Source organism: Eucalyptus grandis, chromosome 6 (assembly GCF_016545825.1).
Source record: "Eucalyptus grandis isolate ANBG69807.140 chromosome 6, ASM1654582v1, whole genome shotgun sequence".
In the NCBI taxonomy this organism is placed as follows: Eukaryota; Viridiplantae; Streptophyta; class Magnoliopsida; order Myrtales; family Myrtaceae; genus Eucalyptus; species Eucalyptus grandis.
In genome coordinates this window covers 45,204,844-45,221,830 of record NC_052617.1, presented here as the reverse complement: position 1 = coordinate 45,221,830, position 16,987 = coordinate 45,204,844, and the positions used below count along the sequence as shown (strand labels likewise).

General features: G+C 42.6%; 2 protein-coding genes and 1 non-coding gene across 4 annotated transcripts; 1 reads left to right on the top strand and 2 right to left on the bottom strand.

Annotated features, from left to right (window-relative positions):
- Positions 1–2,273: 2,273 nt before the first annotated feature.
- On the bottom strand, positions 2,274–2,346 carry TRNAA-AGC. Its single transcript has one exon. It is a non-coding gene; the product is annotated as a tRNA-Ala (tRNA).
- Positions 2,347–5,982: 3,636 nt separating this feature from the next.
- Positions 5,983–8,565, top strand: LOC104450201. Its single transcript, XM_010064653.3, has 2 exons — positions 5,983–7,069; positions 7,633–8,565. The coding sequence occupies exons 1-2, from the start codon at positions 6,406–6,408 to the stop codon at positions 8,265–8,267; spliced, it is 1,299 nt and encodes a 432-aa protein (XP_010062955.2). The 5' UTR covers positions 5,983–6,405; the 3' UTR covers positions 8,268–8,565.
- Positions 8,566–11,884: 3,319 nt separating this feature from the next.
- LOC104450200 (putative anthocyanidin reductase) lies at positions 11,885–15,234 on the bottom strand. 2 transcript variants are annotated; one of them, XM_010064650.3, is made up of 6 exons: positions 14,947–15,234; positions 14,105–14,266; positions 13,774–13,991; positions 13,504–13,663; positions 12,352–12,562; positions 11,885–12,266 (listed from the first exon to the last, which is right to left on the bottom strand). In XM_010064650.3, exons 1-6 carry the CDS (start codon positions 15,077–15,079, stop codon positions 12,110–12,112), a joined length of 1,041 nt encoding a protein of 346 aa, XP_010062952.1. In that variant the 5' UTR covers positions 15,080–15,234; the 3' UTR covers positions 11,885–12,109. The 2 variants fall into 2 exon arrangements, with proteins under 2 accessions (XP_010062952.1, XP_039170758.1); XM_039314824.1 differs by having other exon boundaries at positions 13,504–13,645.
- Positions 15,235–16,987: the final 1,753 nt, after the last annotated feature.

Below are 16,987 nucleotides of genomic sequence, written 5' to 3'. Positions count from 1 at the left end.
ATGTGACATGTCATTGTTTCGTCGCGTGAAGAAAATAAGCAATGTTTAGTCCGTTGGCATAGCTTGAAACAGACTCCTTTACCTAAATGGAACAAAGGCCAGACATCTTTTTCCAGATCGAGAAACTCAGCTTCGTGCCTATGTTTCTTGCGGTGATGTGAAAAAAGAGCAGGGGCTTTTGTAGGTGTAACCTTCCCAAAATTGACGGACCACCATGAGCTATGATGCATCGAGAGTTTGAATCGCAAGGCATCGTCGTTGCTCGGTTCCTTCGATGGCGACATGCGGAGAGCGCAGTAGACTCGTAGAGTAGAGAGCGCCATGTCCTATTACGTGACTTCCACTAAAGAAAATGGCGGTGGTGGCGATGCTGATTGGAAATCAGAAATTTCATGGCGGGGTTGCCTCCATCAACTTTTTTTTTTCAGCCAGTCATTGAATAAATTGCACAAAATTGAGGTCAGCAAATCTCTTGGATCCGAAAGAGACCCAAGAGCTAAGTCAAGCGATTGATTTTTAGGACTCAACATATCATTGACGTAATTGCTAGGATTTGGAAAGACATTTTTCGGGTGCACCAAGAGGTCGCGTCGTCAGTTCATCCGACAGAGGACAAGATCCGAATTGTCGTGCCTTTCATTCTCTCAGGCTATAGTTGATGCTTTGTGATTGTTCAATTGGTCAAATAAATAGATGACAAGATCCTCTGGAAGAGCTTAAGAATCTTTGTGGGAAATGAAGGGGCATCATAATGATTCACCATTAGATCTATTGATTCATTCCTATCGATTTCTACATCGTATTCTATTCAAACCAGACAATTTCTTATTTATAATTTTTAAAATTAATGAGTGACAACCTCATCCGGAGGTGGCGACGTGAGTCACATGACCGGTTTTATTTCGCGCACGCTTCTTGGAATCGTTCCATAGTCAACGATCGATGCTTCCAAAATGAATTTGAAAACTGAAAAAGGGTCCTTTTCTTTCTTCCACTTATTCGCGCGAGAGAGGAGGCAGAGGAGCAAAACAAAACGCGGGCTTTCGGACAAGCGATGGTACGTTTTCGGTGGTCGGAAGGCACAAGATGTTTGTCTCTTCTTTGGAGCAGTTTTGTCTCGGTTCTTTTTTCTCGCGCATCCGAAGATGCACGTATGGCGGATTAGGAGAGGCGGAAATCTTGATGCTAAAAAGGCCGGACGAAGGGGGAGTCTCAAAGGGAAGACATGTAGCGAGTTGACCCTTCAATTTCTAAACCAACTTCGGGTCACGGGAAGGGAATTCGGTGCAGCTGCCGTGTCATTTTTTGTGGACTAACGCGAGTAAAAACAAGCGCGGTTGGAGTATTAACTGTCATGATCTCACGGACGAAATCTGCCAAATTCGCAGCATTGTCTGTGAACCCTTATAGCCTTTTCCATTTTAAAGCCTTATTTTCCTTTTCCTTTTTTCGGCGGAACTGTAGCTTCTTTAGCATGTTTTTGGCGAAACAAACTGAATTTTACCTCTCTAATGCATCGAGCCTCGAGAGGAGGATCGTGCATGTGTGTGATCATCGGCCTTGCTGCAATAATGGGCCTTGCCCGAGATTAGTTCGTGAGTGGCTCGAACTGCAAATATGTTTTTTGGATTGGGGTGAGTGGTTCCTTTTCTTGGGTATGACCCGATCGGCATTTTGGTCAATTTCACATAAGTGATTTACCATTTATTTCAATTATCGAGAAGTTTAACCGCTATTCGATGGATGACTCCAAATGAGAAATTATGAATCAATATTAATTCTGTTCTTGGATCGACCATTGAGATCCCGATTGTCTGAGAACAATGAGCATGAACTCAAACGGAAAATCGTTATCCTTTTTTAAAGACACGGTAAAGATTCTGACTCCATGAATCCTAATAATGATGGGCGGTGTACGTACCCAAGATTCAAAACAAAAGGAGATGCTAAAGCTGTCCGGATCGCTCACGTGCGGAATGTTTCTCAACATTATTAGGGGGGAAAGACGAAGACGGCCACCCCTCCCTAAATCCACATGACATGCCCTATTCTCAGTACCCACAGAGAATCCAATGCAATAATAATATGCATTTGCTCTTCTTTAGAGAGAGAGAGATTGGAGGCACGCGCATGCTTCCAAATGACTTGTCCAAGCTCGGTGGAATGCTGCTAGAGGTAGATGCGGCCCATGTGGATTAGATCCAAAACGAAAAGAGACAAAGGAAAAGACAGATTCCAACCCCCAAAAAAAAAAAGAGGAGGAAAGAGTGGAGTGGAGATGCGGGGTATCGATCCCCGTACCTCTCGCATGCTAAGCGAGCGCTCTACCATCTGAGCTACATCCCCTATATGCCTTGACCTGCTTAAAAAATTTATAATTTGATCATCTCCCCCTCGCTGTCCCCTTTCATTTGGCTGAATTTGCAGAAATCTCGCTGGATGTTAAACCCGCTTCACCAAATTGATTAACTTTTGATCAAATGAAAAAAGGTTTGAATCAATTGAAACAGTTGTGTGTATGGTTGCTCTTTCAAACTCTCGAAATCTAGGGTTCGAATTGAATATTCTAGGCCCATCTTTAAACGCGCGTGTGTCGGGTAAAGTTCTTGGCGCAAATAGAAAGCTGAACGTGAATGATAGAGACCAAAATGAGCTCTCGACAGTCTCATTCTTTTTTTATCCCATGCATATTAATGTCAAGCTCTCTGGGAATCAATAAAACGAGAATCGAACCAATAAATCTACAGCTTCCATGGAGCCGATAAAGTTTTCATCAGGACTATTTTAACTCCAAGGTCAAAATAGCTTACATATTCCAATCACATAGACTTGATTAATTAACTGAAAGTTATACTCGTCGCCATGTATTCGATTAAAGGACGCGACAGCGCTTGTCGCGTTTCCTTTTTCACCACCATTGATATTGCAATTTCTGGAAAATGTGGCTGTTTTGCCATTCAATTAGGCCGGATGATTGCGTAACTGCAGAATTCGAGCCCTCTAGCGGCTCCTCCAAAGCTCTTGGGCGGGCGTGGTTCCTGAAGTCGGGCTTCGACTACTCCCAAAGCTCATGCGGCCCGAGATCCTTTGGTCAACTTGGATCGTTTGCATCGTTCTATTAAAAAAAGCTGGTCGCAACAGACATAAAACATCATAAAGATTAAAGCAAACCATCGTTCTGTTGAGAGAAGCAACTATCGAGTCGAGACCATTTCGCGCATTGCAAGGGTATTGGAAAACCAGCGTGCTTTGTCTAGGGGTCTGATTATAAGATGGACTTCAGAAATTATCGCGATTTGAAAATATATTGCACCAGGAACCTTCTTCCCATTTTATGTAACTATTAGTAATAATTGCACATGAAGAATCTCATGTACCTGTGTTCGGAAGAGAATGTTTCAAAGCCTTGAGATCCGGTCGATCTTCATCACCTCTCGAGAGGCCTTTGAGGTATGGCAAAAGTAGGTCGTGGGGTGTTGAGAATGACTCCTCCATTCATAGTCGTAACGTGACCAAGAAACTCCCCAGATTCTTCATCATTCCTTGCTGCAAGCTGAATCTGACGCTGCGTAATCCATATCTCCTGGAGTGGTCTTTTAGATTTCAAGCCATGTTACCATATGTTACATCTGTCCCAACATTTGGAGGTCATGGAGGTGGATGCCCCCAGTTTGCTCCGATTGATCAGCGAGAGGGCATGTGGATCTACATTTGAATTCTTGGGCAAAGCCGGACGAATGTCTCGCAGGGGTTAGAATTTGTGCATGACCAATGCAACATTAGATCAACAAGTATGGACTAGCTTTTGGGTTACAATCGAGTCAAATTTGTAGTTCTTCACTTCCACAAACACAGGGTGTGCAATTCTGGGTCGAATCGGGTGCACTGCACATTTACGTAAATGCTGATTAGCCCATTCCTCAGGCCGCTTTCGCAACCGTGCCCCCTTTCTCTACCCAAAAACCTGTCCACATTGACATTATCGGAAAAGCATTAACTATCGAATTCATTCGCGTACAGAAAGTATACGCCAATCTCATGCATGTGCACGCACGTAGCTTTCGAGCACTGTCCTTTTCTCTCTCTCTCTCTGTCTGCCCCCTTCGCTGAAATGTGAAGCAGAAGCACAGCACAGCATGAGAAGGGCAATCGGTAATCGGACTTTGCATTGGCAAAAGTCTAAAGGCCACAATTTGCCCTTTCTTTTCTAAACCCTCCTTTTCAATGCCCCTTTCTTAGATTTTCAAAGCTTCGTGAACCTTTTTTCTGGGGAGGGTCCGAAGCTTAATGACGAGCTCTTCTTTTCCCAACCACTTCTTGGGGTTAGGATTATATTATGCATATAGATCGAGGCCTTTCCGGATCCACTAATTACCAGGTGCTGATTTCCGGACAATAAGATCTTCTAGTGCAATCATCCCCTTTTGGGACAGATGGTGGATTGGCCGGTGTTCAATGTCCCCCCCTACTCTATCCTAGAGCATTTGGTAATCTCACTTGCACATCGAGTATTTAAATGTAGCTAGGCATCCTATCATAGGCCGAATTTGCCCAGTCCCTTTTCCTGGATGATGAGGAACGAACAAACGCACCCATCGGCATCTCCCCTAAGGATATGTATCTGATGACGAGCAATCCTTTTATTAGGTTACATCGTTTTGGGTAATTGAAGTGCTATGCGCCCTTTAAATTTAAGAGATCGTCTTACTCGTTCCTCTTAAATTTCAGTTGGGGCGAAATTGCCAAATGTTACCAACAGACACTTCAGTCTTTGACTAACGTGGATAGGAAACAAGACAAATTAGACATGATTTCGTACCTTTCTCGATCTTGTTGAAGCTAATAATGCAAAAGAAAGTCTGCATACCTAGTTATAGGGACTTCCCAGCGCCCATTGGCCAGATCTTCATATACTAGAAAGTCCCCATAGTTAGAATCTCCAGGCATTGTCGTGTGGAATCACAAAAGGGTTTTGTCAAAGCGTATGTTTTGAGGCAGTATGACTATTTTTACCAATCAAAAAGGGGAAAAGAAAAAGGTAGAATCATCGAAGGGTCTCTCTCTCTCTCTCTCAGTCAGCATGGCATGCCTCTTTTGTCCGACTTCGCAGTAAAATACATGATAGTTTATGAAAGGCAGATAGATATGTACTCGAGAGCTTTCGATGAAAGTAACTTCATCAGGTGAAAAGGATTCTAGTCCAGCTGCCTGCCCTGTCTGTGGGACAAGGTTAGTCACTTTGACCGGAACATGAGGCACACGTTGTCTGGACAAAGGCCTTTCGTTTTTACTGCCCACCGTTTAGGGGGAAAATAAATAATTATTATTCGCCATCTTTCTTTAACTTTAAATTATCTGCACCCTCTTTATGAAGTTCGGATGTCCCAGATAGTAAAAAGAACCATTCAGTACAAAAGTCCGCGAGACAAGCATGAAATTCACAAAGCAACGAGTGTCTAAAAGTTCAATTATATTACAACACGTTACTTTATGAATCGACTCTCATGCAATGTATGATACACTTATGAATTATTATGGTGCAATTAAAAAATCGTTCCACTTTATATCCCAATTATCTAATTTACAATGAATATGGATATGTTTGCATCGACTTTTACTTTTTACTCAATCTTGACCTCCACTTAATAACACACTTCGGCCTGCTTTAACTCCAAACCCCTAATATTTTCACAAAATACAAATGTCAACACATAAGCTGACACAATTTTCTGATAGGTGAATTATTTATTGCATTTTGACTGGAAAAAAAAAAATGACGCCAATGCAGCGGTGGAAAAGTTTGAATGCCCTGATGTTTAGGAGGCGCCCCGTGAAGTTTTTTTATTTTATTTTTTGGGTTAATTCGGTAAAGAAGAAAAACCACGAACCTGTGACAGGATACTGTGAGGCGACGAAGGTTCGTCGATAACAAGGCAGAGAGAGAGAGAGAGAGTGTTTCTGGGCGTCGTGTCGTGTCCTGTGGTGGCCTTCCTCAGTCACCATCATTAACCAGCGCCACTAAAGACAGCCTTTCCCTCTGTTATAAGCAGCTCCCCCTGTCATCATCTTCCCTCCCCCCCTCAGGCCACACACAGATTTCTTTCTAGTATTCCTCCCGCATTCTTTATCTTTATCTTTTTCCCTGGGTTCGAAAATTGAAAACAACCCCCGTTTTGGTTCTCAGGTCCGTGTGTCTGGTCGGCCTGTCCGCAGTAAAGTTCCAAAAGAAACGCTTCGCTTCAACAGGAGATAGCTCTCCAATGGGGAATCTTCAAACGTTTCTTCGGTACCCGAGAGGCAGCCCGTGAACTGAGGATGAAGCTTTTGCGGGCTTGAGATAGAGCACAAGCAAGAGAAGAGGAAAAGGAAGAAGCCCACAAAGAGCAGAGAGAGAGAGAGAGAGAGATGCCAACAGTGTGGTTTGCTCTCAAGAAGTCACTACACTGTAAATCAGAGCCATCGGATGTCCACGACCCAAAAACAAGAAAGCAACTGACCACGATCTTGACCAAAAAGACAGGCCGGTCGGGTTGCTCGAGGTCCATCGCCAACCTCAAGGACGTCATCCATGGAAGCAAGAGGCACATGGCAGAGAAGCCGCCGAGCTGCAGCCCGAGATCCATCGGGAGCAGCGAGTTCCTGAACCCTCTAACCCACGAAGTCATCCTCAGCAACACCAAATGCGAGCTCAAGATCACTGGCTACGGCAACGGGTTCCAAGACTCCGGCGCCGGCGGGGGCGTAGGGGGCGAGGGCGGCGGCGGCGGCGGGTCGACCTTCGTGGGGACTCTGACACCGGGGACGCCTATGCATTATTTCAATCCTTCGTTTAGGACAACCTCAGCAAACGGGGCAACTCCAAGGAAGGGGGGATCTGTCTCGGGGGAAAGAGAAGGGTCTGGTGGCCTCGGTGGCAGAGTCGGCGGCGGCGGCGGCGGCGTCCGTTCTAGCAGTAGGGTGTCGCTGGATGTTGACGCCAATGGGATCTCCATCATAAATTGCCACAAGTGCGGAGAGCAGTTCACCAAATGGGACGCTGCCGAGGCACATCATCTCTCCAAGCATGCTGGTAGGAGAAATACTTTACTTTTTTTCCAAGAGAGAGAAAAAAAAAAAAACGTTCCTTGTGGATTTTCTGATTCGGAGAAAAAGCAAATCCGGAGAGCCAACTTTTGTTTTTCAGGGGGAAAGAGGACACTTTTGCATGTGAATATTACAGAATCTGCTTCATTTCCTTTGAACCTTTTCGCGAATCAACTTTAAAGGGACCGACTTTGTAGTTGTTGCTCTGCTCTTGCAAGAAAGTTTAAAGTTTCTCATGCAATTCTGCCCTCTTGAGGGCGATTACCAATTCGTTCATTGATGGAAAAAAGAAAAGGGTCCTTTTCCTTAGTCTTCGGTCCCTGCAGATTTTTCATCGTTTGCTTCATCAATATCTGAGCTGGAGGATCAAAATGTTGGTTGGCTCTACTAAATATCCAACTTTCCCAGCGCCTGTTGAGAACTGTAGCTGTTGCTATTTATCGGAATTTGAAAGCCTCGCTATTCGTCTTCTTTCTCGTATTGCTCGATAACATGAAGCTTGGACTAATAATCGCATACGTCTCACCCCATTGTGTTCTTGCTCAACAGTGACTGAACTAGTGGAAGGGGACTCGTCCAGGAAGATCGTGGAGATCATATGCCGCACGGGGTGGCTGAAATCGGAGAACCAAGGCGGCAACCGGATCGAGCGGGTCCTCAAGGTCCACAACATGCAGAAGACCCTGGCTCGGTTCGAGGAGTACCGCGAGGCGGTCAAGGTCAAGGCCAGCAAGCTCCCGAAGAAGCACCCGCGGTGCCTCGCCGACGGGAACGAGCTGCTCCGCTTCTACGGCACGACCGTGGCGTGCCCGCTGGGGCTCGACGGCTCGTCGAGCCTGTGCACGTCCGAGCGGTGCTGCGTGTGCCGGATCGTGCGGCACGGCTTCTCGGTGAAGAAGGAATCGAAGGGAGGGATCGGGGTGTTCACGACGTCCACGAGCGGAAGAGCGTTCGAGAGCATCGACGCGGTCGAGGACGTCCCGACGGTGAGGAAGGCCTTGATAGTGTGCAGGGTGATCGCAGGGAGGGTTCACAGGCCACTGGAGAACATTCAAGAAATGGCCGGTCAGACCGGGTTCGATTCGTTAGCCGGGAAAGTGGGTCTGTATTCGCACATTGAGGAGCTGTACTTGCTCAATCCTAGAGCTCTGCTTCCTTGTTTTGTGGTGATCTGCAAACCCTGAAGGAGGATTGTAAAGAGAAGGAATGATGAGCAATTTGGATTTAGCAAGTTCTTGAGTTGAATTCTTTTGTTTGTTTTTGGGCTTTTAATGAAAGCTTTGTGGGGTTTCTGGCATATCATTCCTGTTGGCTTCAAAACCTCCTCTTGAACATATTTTGACTCGATTCTTCTGCAATTTGGGCTTTTTTTTGAATCTTTTCATTCTCGGTTAGATCAAACATGGAATGGCCAGAAGCAAGCCTGTGTCCTATGTTCTTCAAAAGATTTGAATATTATAGTAATGTATGGATGTTTTAAAATTCAGATGCAGACAGGATGGGGAAAATTCAGAATCTGACATTTATCAGAGACCGAGTTGATCGTAGGTGACAAGGGACAGGATGAAAAAAATAAACACTGAAAGGGGCCTTTCGGGGTGGAATGGTCTGGCCTCACGTTCTCCTGAGTTGAAGGGCCTGCAGCTCATTTAATATCTGGTCCAAAACAAAAAGATAAAGTTCGAATGATTATTGAGTGTAACCTCAAACCTGAATCTTAAAAGTTGAGGGAAAAGACTAAGTTTAAATTATGTCCATCACAACCTGTTTATTTTAATTTTTTTAACATAAAAATTATAAACTATTCCTATTATAACATATTTATTCTATATTTTTTTCTGTGACGTAAAGAATTCTAAATTTGTATAGATTCATCCTCTGTTAATGTTATGTTATTAAACAATTTGTTTTTATTTTGATTAAGCGACGTAGGGGATGTGTCATGACCATTTGTTTTTTAATAATATCCATTGACAGAACCTTGACGAGTGTAAGTTTAATTTTTGGATATATATGACTGTGGATTTAATTTTGAGCTTTTTGTGGCTTTTTTTCAAAAGTTTATCTGAGGAAAAGAAGTTCAGATTTTGTTTCTTTCGTGGTCTGACTGGAGCACCATTAATGAACACGAGTGGTGCACGTGACATACGGAGAATTGAGAATTTGAGAGGGAATCAATTTTTGCAATTGAGGTTAGACCCTGCGAATGCGCCGATCACCTTGTCGGTGCTTTGAAAACTTTGAAAACTTTGATGGATTCCGAAGGGCTTATTAAAAATTTAGTGACCGGCTTGAATTTCATGCACGAACGAGCAAAAGACGGATAAAAAAAGGGCCTTGTTTTTTGTGGCGGAATTAAAAATATAGGGAAAAAAGAGAGAAACGCCACCGTCTATTTTTCTAATTTGTCATATAGAATAGTGCAAAGGAGGAGATGATGGGCCCCATTTGGGAAGGAGCAGGACTTCGTTAACACTTTCTTATTTTGAGGGGGGTATTTCTGATAACCTGGCATGATGCACATGCGAGGTGAGTAAATATTTGATCCTATAGGGGCCAAAAAAGTTAAAAAAAGAAAAGAAAAAAAAAGGGGGGGAGAAAGAGAAACAGGGGAGGATTGGTAAACGCTATATAAGCCAAAGCAGCATGTGGGTCCTTGCGTAGGGGCAGCAATTTCCCCAAAAGAGGGTTAGCTCTAGGGCAAGAGAACAAAATTCGGGAAGGTGTCTTGCATGTCGTACCTTTCTCTTGTCTCTTTCTGTTTCATCCTACCATGCCACCCACTTGTATCGATTTTTCATTATGCCATGTGACGAAGGTGTGCTCAATTCCATAATCTCTCGTGAAAAGATCGAATAATGACATACATATCCTTTAAATTTCAATTCAACGTGATTACCGAATTTTTAATTTATTCTATATAATTTATGAACTTTAATTTAATATTTAATGTTATTCTTAAACTTTTAATTTGTTTAATATTATTCCAAACTTTTAATATATATTAAATATACTCATTCTTAATTTAAGATCAAGGACAACGTCAAATATTTTCATATAATCTAGAGACTAATCGAACGTATATAAAAATCTAGGGATTACATAACCGTATCCTTCTAATGCATTTGTTAAATAGTGGAAATTTTTGATTCATTGACTTTTCTAGGAATTTCAAAAAGAGAATATTTGCATGTGGGGGTTTGCTTTTTATTTATTTATGAGAAAGTCACCTTTTCTGCTGAAAGAATTCAGCTGATTCTAAAGATTCTAATATAATGTGGGGGAATCATGGAAGAAAATACCACAGCCAAGAATCTTGTTTTAGTGTTCGTGATACAAAGAGTCAACCGAAATAACATTTGACAGTGTCGATACTTGTTTGAACTCCGAAAATTGCAATAATGGTGAAACCGAGAACTTCCAAAACAATAATAGCGATGCAGAACATGTTCCGCTACTTCATTAAAAGAATCGTGTCAATGAGTGCTTCGACACACTTATTAAATATATTCAAATTTTAAAAAATCGATTTTCGGGCTATAATTTGTCCATAACACGACCGCAATAGGCGCATGGAAAAATGCGAAGTTTCCTCGACCGGCTGTCTTAAGAAGAGCGCTTAGGACACTCCATTTCTCTTCATTGTGTTCCCTCCAACTGAAGTTTCCAACGAATCAAATGCTCCGGTGAAGCATGTGATCGGTGTCATCAAAATCGAAACTTTTGTTACTTAAGAGGTTGCTTTCGGGCATATGTTCATAAGACTCGATTTAATCGGTGACGGAACGTCATGCTTCGCCACCGAAGGATCAAGCGAATGCTCTGTACCATTTCGCGGTGACATTGGCCCGGCATTGAAAGCCCCCCTGGGGCCTAACATCATAACCACTCAATGAATGCGTCACTAACCAAATTTATGTACGCATGTATGAAAGCATGAATGAATTGAATGAGATGTGCAGAATCTCTGGTACTCCAAAACCCCAAAGAAAGGAAGGAGCCGAGGGCCTACAGCTTCTGGGTGGATGAACCACCGAACGGACCTACATTTAATGGAGGCGGTAGCTTTCTGCAGAGGAAGAGCCACCGGACGAAACGGGATTTGATGTCGACAATTCATCAGGACATTCAAGTTCGACCGCGAACCCCCGAGAAAGAAATCGAAAAGCAGATGAGGAAAACTCCCCGAGTAATGAGTGCATTGGGTTTGCTTTTCGGATCTTCTCTGAACAAGGGAAATGATTACTGACCACTGTTTAAGACCTGAAATGCTGCAACCAATCGCGATCCATGTCTTTAATGACGATGGGTGAAAGGAGCTTGGATTTCTTGAAAGATTCAAGTGGGGAGAGAGAGAGAGAGACAGAGACAGAGGGTTCATGTCCAATCTTAATGTTATGGTTCAAATTCACTCACGAGGCAAGACCACTCTTTTGACTTTACCCTCTTCGCCGAGCTTAGTCATCATGCCCGAGTCGTAAAAATGATGCTCTTCTGCTTCTTGAAACTTCTGTTTTATGACCATTTTTTTGAAATCTACTGCACGGACATGTTTTTAATTCAGTAATCTTTTGTCTTTGGTCTTTGCTCGAGTTCTGAGTTAACAAATGAACAGCTTCCACAGCATTTGCCGGGATCTATGGTCAAACCTTGCCATTCATTAATGCAGTGCAGTTCCCATTTCGAAATCCAGCTCGCATTCAAATGCTAATGACTCTAAGCGCGTGGAGTCCCATGAATTTTAAACTTGAGCATCATTAATGGCCGCAGCAGCTGTTAATGTGTCCTGACAAGTGACAACAGCAAAAACTTTAACTTGGTTCGACATTCAACGAACACGGTCGAATGGTGCAGAGAGAGTCGATTTACAAAGTATATTGGTGTCGACTGTATTTGCAATACATATAGGGTAAGACAGCTCTCACCCAGCTCCAGAACTTCCATCCTTTTCGTTTCAGCCACAGGCGATTAGTTTTTAGTTTTGTAGCCCATTGGATTCACAAATTGAAAGACAGAAGACCGAGTTTTAAGTTGCTAATGGAGGAAGAAAGCCAAAGTCTATGCAGGCAGTCACGGTTTCGCGTATAATGTCCTCTGCTCCATGCTTGTAGCTGAACCCCAAGTCCCTCAATTTCTTTGAAGAAATCTCAGCTGGGACCGACTCATTCTCCTGATCCGCCAACCTGACATTGAGCAAAAGAGGTTTATGTGCGAACATTGTCCATGCAGCAATGCAATTTTCATCTGTATATTATCCAGAAAAATTACCTTGTTATGTTCGATTGTGGATAATTTTTGGCAAGGTTTCGGATCATCTTGGACATGGGGCAGCTTTCAGCACAGCATATGTATCTGCCCTCTGCTTCGGCACGCTCCATCAAGAAAATGTGGGCATTGCATACATCTTCAATGTGGACTACACCAACCGATCCCATTCTAGAGTTCACGGTAGATAATATTCGGAACATGTCGACTTCATCTACATAATATAATCACCATAATTTTACATTTGTTAAGTGGCTCATTGAATGAAGTCCATATGCTAATGGACTTTAGACCTATCAAACAGGTGGGTCAAGCTAAAAATGATCCGATCCACATTAATCCAAATTAAGGGTAATTCTTTCTAAGATGGACAATTCTCATCTTCGAATCCAAAACTTAACCAAAATAGTTGGCTCCTAGTTTGTGGAATTGAAGATCAACCCACCTAATCCTAAATCTGGATCAACCGATCTAGTCCTGTTGTCGAGTGGGTTCAAGAACCGGTGTGATTTCTTTCTTTCTTTTTCCCATTTCCTGGTAGGGAATAGAATACTAGAACCGAACAAGGGATTGGAAAGGATGTTGTTTTTGAACTTTCGCAGGTGATGGAACACGCATGAAGAATGCTAGTGTATCTATGAACTTTGTTTTTGTTCTCTTCTTCAGCCTTTTGGCAATAAAAAAGAACGAAAAACCATCAGTCCAACCCACATATGGAATAGGACCAATCATCGTCAGCTCCAAATTTTAGGAACCAGAGACCATCCAAAACCGACCAGTTTTGTACGACTCTAGTGCTCACACTCCTAATACAACACAATCTAATCCATATTGCTAAACACTTTCATATCTGACCTAGTCTAGGAAGACTCATACTAAAATGGAGTTCAAAGCATGGAATGAGCAATTGCGAGATTGAATGAGAGAGAGAGAGAGAGTCAAAGAGGTGGATTGAGTCTTAAGTAAGTTGTGCACTCATTCAATTATGATTTATTTTAGATTTTACCTTTCTAAATTCATTTATGATCCATTTACTTAATATGACTAATTCAGCTCATTAAATACAAATTAAAAATGGGTTTAAGACCCATTTTGATATGTATAATGAACTCGAAGTTATCATTATCAACTGGAGATATACTAGCAAAAGGCTACCTGTGACTGGGGACAAGAGAACTCGTATGCTGGAGGGAACAGGAGACGTGAGGAATGGGCCTCCAACCGTGGTGGAAACCACTGATACAATGTGAATCCCTTTCTCTCTTGCAAATTGGAAAGCTGCTTCCTCCGTTAGGAGCTTTAACAACACGTAAACCTGCCACGACCTCATCATCTATTTGCTAATTTCTCACTTTTAACCCAAAAATCAAAAGAAAATCACTAGTATGCTCTTGAACACTGAAGGCAAATGAAAAGTGGAACTACCCATCCGCTGGTTTTAGTCTTCCACACATGATCGATTGGGGTGAGGCACGATTCATCGACCACATCTCTCCAATTCCCTGCACTGTCCTTGGCAGTGATTGTGCTGACGGAAGATGTGAACACCACCCTCCTCACTGATTTTGATTTCAGGCATGATTTCAGGAGGTTCACGGTGCCCCGGACCGCTGGATCGATGATGTTCGAATGGACGCATTCATCTTTTGACAAAAAATAATAAAGAAGGAAGCAGTTCTTATGGGATTCGACGATTTCTTGCGCTATGGTCACCATAAAAAGTTGCCACTGAGTTGTACAATATAAAAGAATCTACCGGTGCTCTCGTGAACGTCGAATTGCATTGGGGCGGCGACGTGAAAGACGCCGTCGCAGCCCTTTACGGCCTCATCGTAGCTCCCGTCATCCTGCAAACTAGCTCGGAACAACTTCAAGCGCTCTCCGCCATTCCATGTCAATAGCAGACGCAAGGATTTAGCTGCAGGATGAGGAAAACCGGAAGCTTTTCTAAGTGATCAGGGCGAATTTTGAAATAAGCGAAAGTAGAATGAACAGTCCCTAATGAAGCTCAGGGGGCAACATGACATTCTTCATTTCAGTGAAAGCAACTTCCAAGCCAATGGTAATTCTTGCTGCTAATCCTTTGATTGCTTCCCTAGGATGTAACAAGATGGGACAATTTTGGTGAGAATAAAATAATTTGATGAGTTCTCAGACCTTAGCGCCAAAATCCGGGGTGGAATTCTACTCTCGATGGGCCAATTGGGCCGATTGGGCTCTTCACGTACCATGGGCCAAGTTCGAGCCCGTCCAGACCAATATATACAGTTCGCTCTCTCTCCGGGGGCGGAGGTCATCAACAAATAGACTTTACACATTCTAGCAAATGAAATTAATTTCTGACGTCTCAATCTCAGTTTTTGACCCCCAAAAAAAAAAAAAAAAAAATCCCACGTCAACTTTGCTCAAATTATCAGAAATACCAAACTACAGCCGAAACACGACTAGAGGAAGTTGAGCATCGAAGGCCAAAAAAAAAAAAAAAAAAAGAGGGGGGAGGCAAATAAGAAAAAAAATCCATAGGCTCAAAGCGTTCGAACTCGACTCGGATTTGCCGATGAGAAGGGAAAAACGAGGTAAAGGGATGGAGATACACACCGGGGTCGCGGACCGCAGCATGGACCTTGCAACCGCGTTGGAGGAGAGACTTCACCAACCAAGAACCGACATAACCGGTCGCCCCGGTGACACAGTATGCCGGTGCAGTTGAATATTTGCTATCGTCTTCCATCTCTGTTCTGTCTCTCTTCCTCCTTTCTCTTCTCTGCAAAACATGAGAATTGAGAAAGGGAGCTCTTTCGAAATTGATGGCCCTTGGCTCCTCTCGATAGCTAAGGGAACTGGGGAAGGATGGAAAGTCTGGTTTCTGAGTAGTAAAGATGGACAGCCACGTCTCCTTATTTATATATATATAGATAGCAGGGAAATGTTTACTGTGCCAAATAAGGGAAATCTTTTAATAACGGTTGTCTCTGTCACATGGTAATATATTTATTTCATATGCAAGCCATGTGAGTGCCTTACCGACCAAAACATAAAAAAATTGTGAGTGCCTTACATTTATACCTTTACCTTGACAGGTGAAAGATATCAATTCAAAGGGAGACTGATGCACTGTGTTGCCAGCACATGCTGACATAAAAATATCGATTGCCTAATTAAATATTAAATCACATTTTCATCTGAAAACTTTAATTTTTAAAACAGTTGATAATGATTCCGTATAATTCTTATATGGTATCAGAATAGAAAGTCTAAATTCAAATATTTCCAACTCATATTTGCCTCCCTAATTATATAAATCAAAGTCTATTTTACACATGAGGGAGAGTGTTCAAGTAATTAAATATTAAATCATGTTTTCATTCAATTACTTAAAATTTATTTTATTGCTTTTTTGGACATTGAGTTATCTTGACAAATATTCAAAATGAGTGTGATTTTTTTTTTTAATAATGTCTTACTCAAAATGTTAGATTTATGGGGAAAAGATCATATGTATATGAAAAGTAAATAAATTCCATAAATAATCAATGTGAGATGTTTTGATGGCGTTGTGTTTGACATTTTATTCCAAAAAAAGCATCGGTTTTTCCTTACATGTCACGTCATACACACACGTATATGATCGTTCCTTCTTGATTTCGTGTATCTGTTATAATTTCAAGGAGATTTACATTGCGTTCTAACTTCTAATCACACAACAGCATTTACACGGCTGATTTTCCTGATTCCCGACGGCGGACTACCTTGGTGGAGGGAGTTTTCACATGCCCCGCATTTCACTCTCGAGTAATTTAATTTCCAATTACGCAAGTGATTTATCCATTGCATTCTCTCGAAGGAAAATGCTGTCTTGTCATGCAAGTAAAGTTGCCTGCGCTCCACGACGCAGACATCGAATTCGGGATGTGACTCGGGTTCATGGGTGGAGAAATGTCTCCAACATTATCCCATGGAGGGGTCATGGAGGGGTCATGGAGGGGTCATTTCCATCCTACAGTCTCGGCAAGCACACTCTCGAGCAGCGTAAGCGTCAGAACCACCTAATGCTCACGTAAACAGAACAAGCAAGAACGTCTCGGAATCAGCTATGACCAGGTGCTCTCAAAGTTCACCAGGCTTCTGGAACCAAATGCAAGATCGATGCAATTTCACACGCTGTGAGCAAAACTAAACACACCCAGAACAACATCTGTTCTATCCAACATCTCCAAACGTTGATTTTCATTCCATTTTAGTGGGAAAAGAACAGGACAACTGATCAAGGAAGAAGGAAGGGATTTGATCCAAACAATGTTCCTCAGATAGAATAGACCAAATGTTGTTTGGAGAATCCGTGTTTATGGCGTTTTCCGATCTACCTTCGTTCCTGTGATACCAGCAGCAACTAAGCTCATAGTTTTTTGTCAAGCAAATATTTTAGGGTTTTAATACAGGAGACAGAAGCAAGGCATGTTCCAAGAATATGCGCCCATAAATATCTAATAGAGAGCTTACAATATTAACTGCAAGTTGCAGACCTCACTAACAGATCACTTTCGTTGGCATGCGGACGAGAGTTGCACCAGATCTTTTCCTTAGAAACAGTCGAACAATTGTGGTAACTGGTTATAAACCATTAAAAATAGCCAACCGC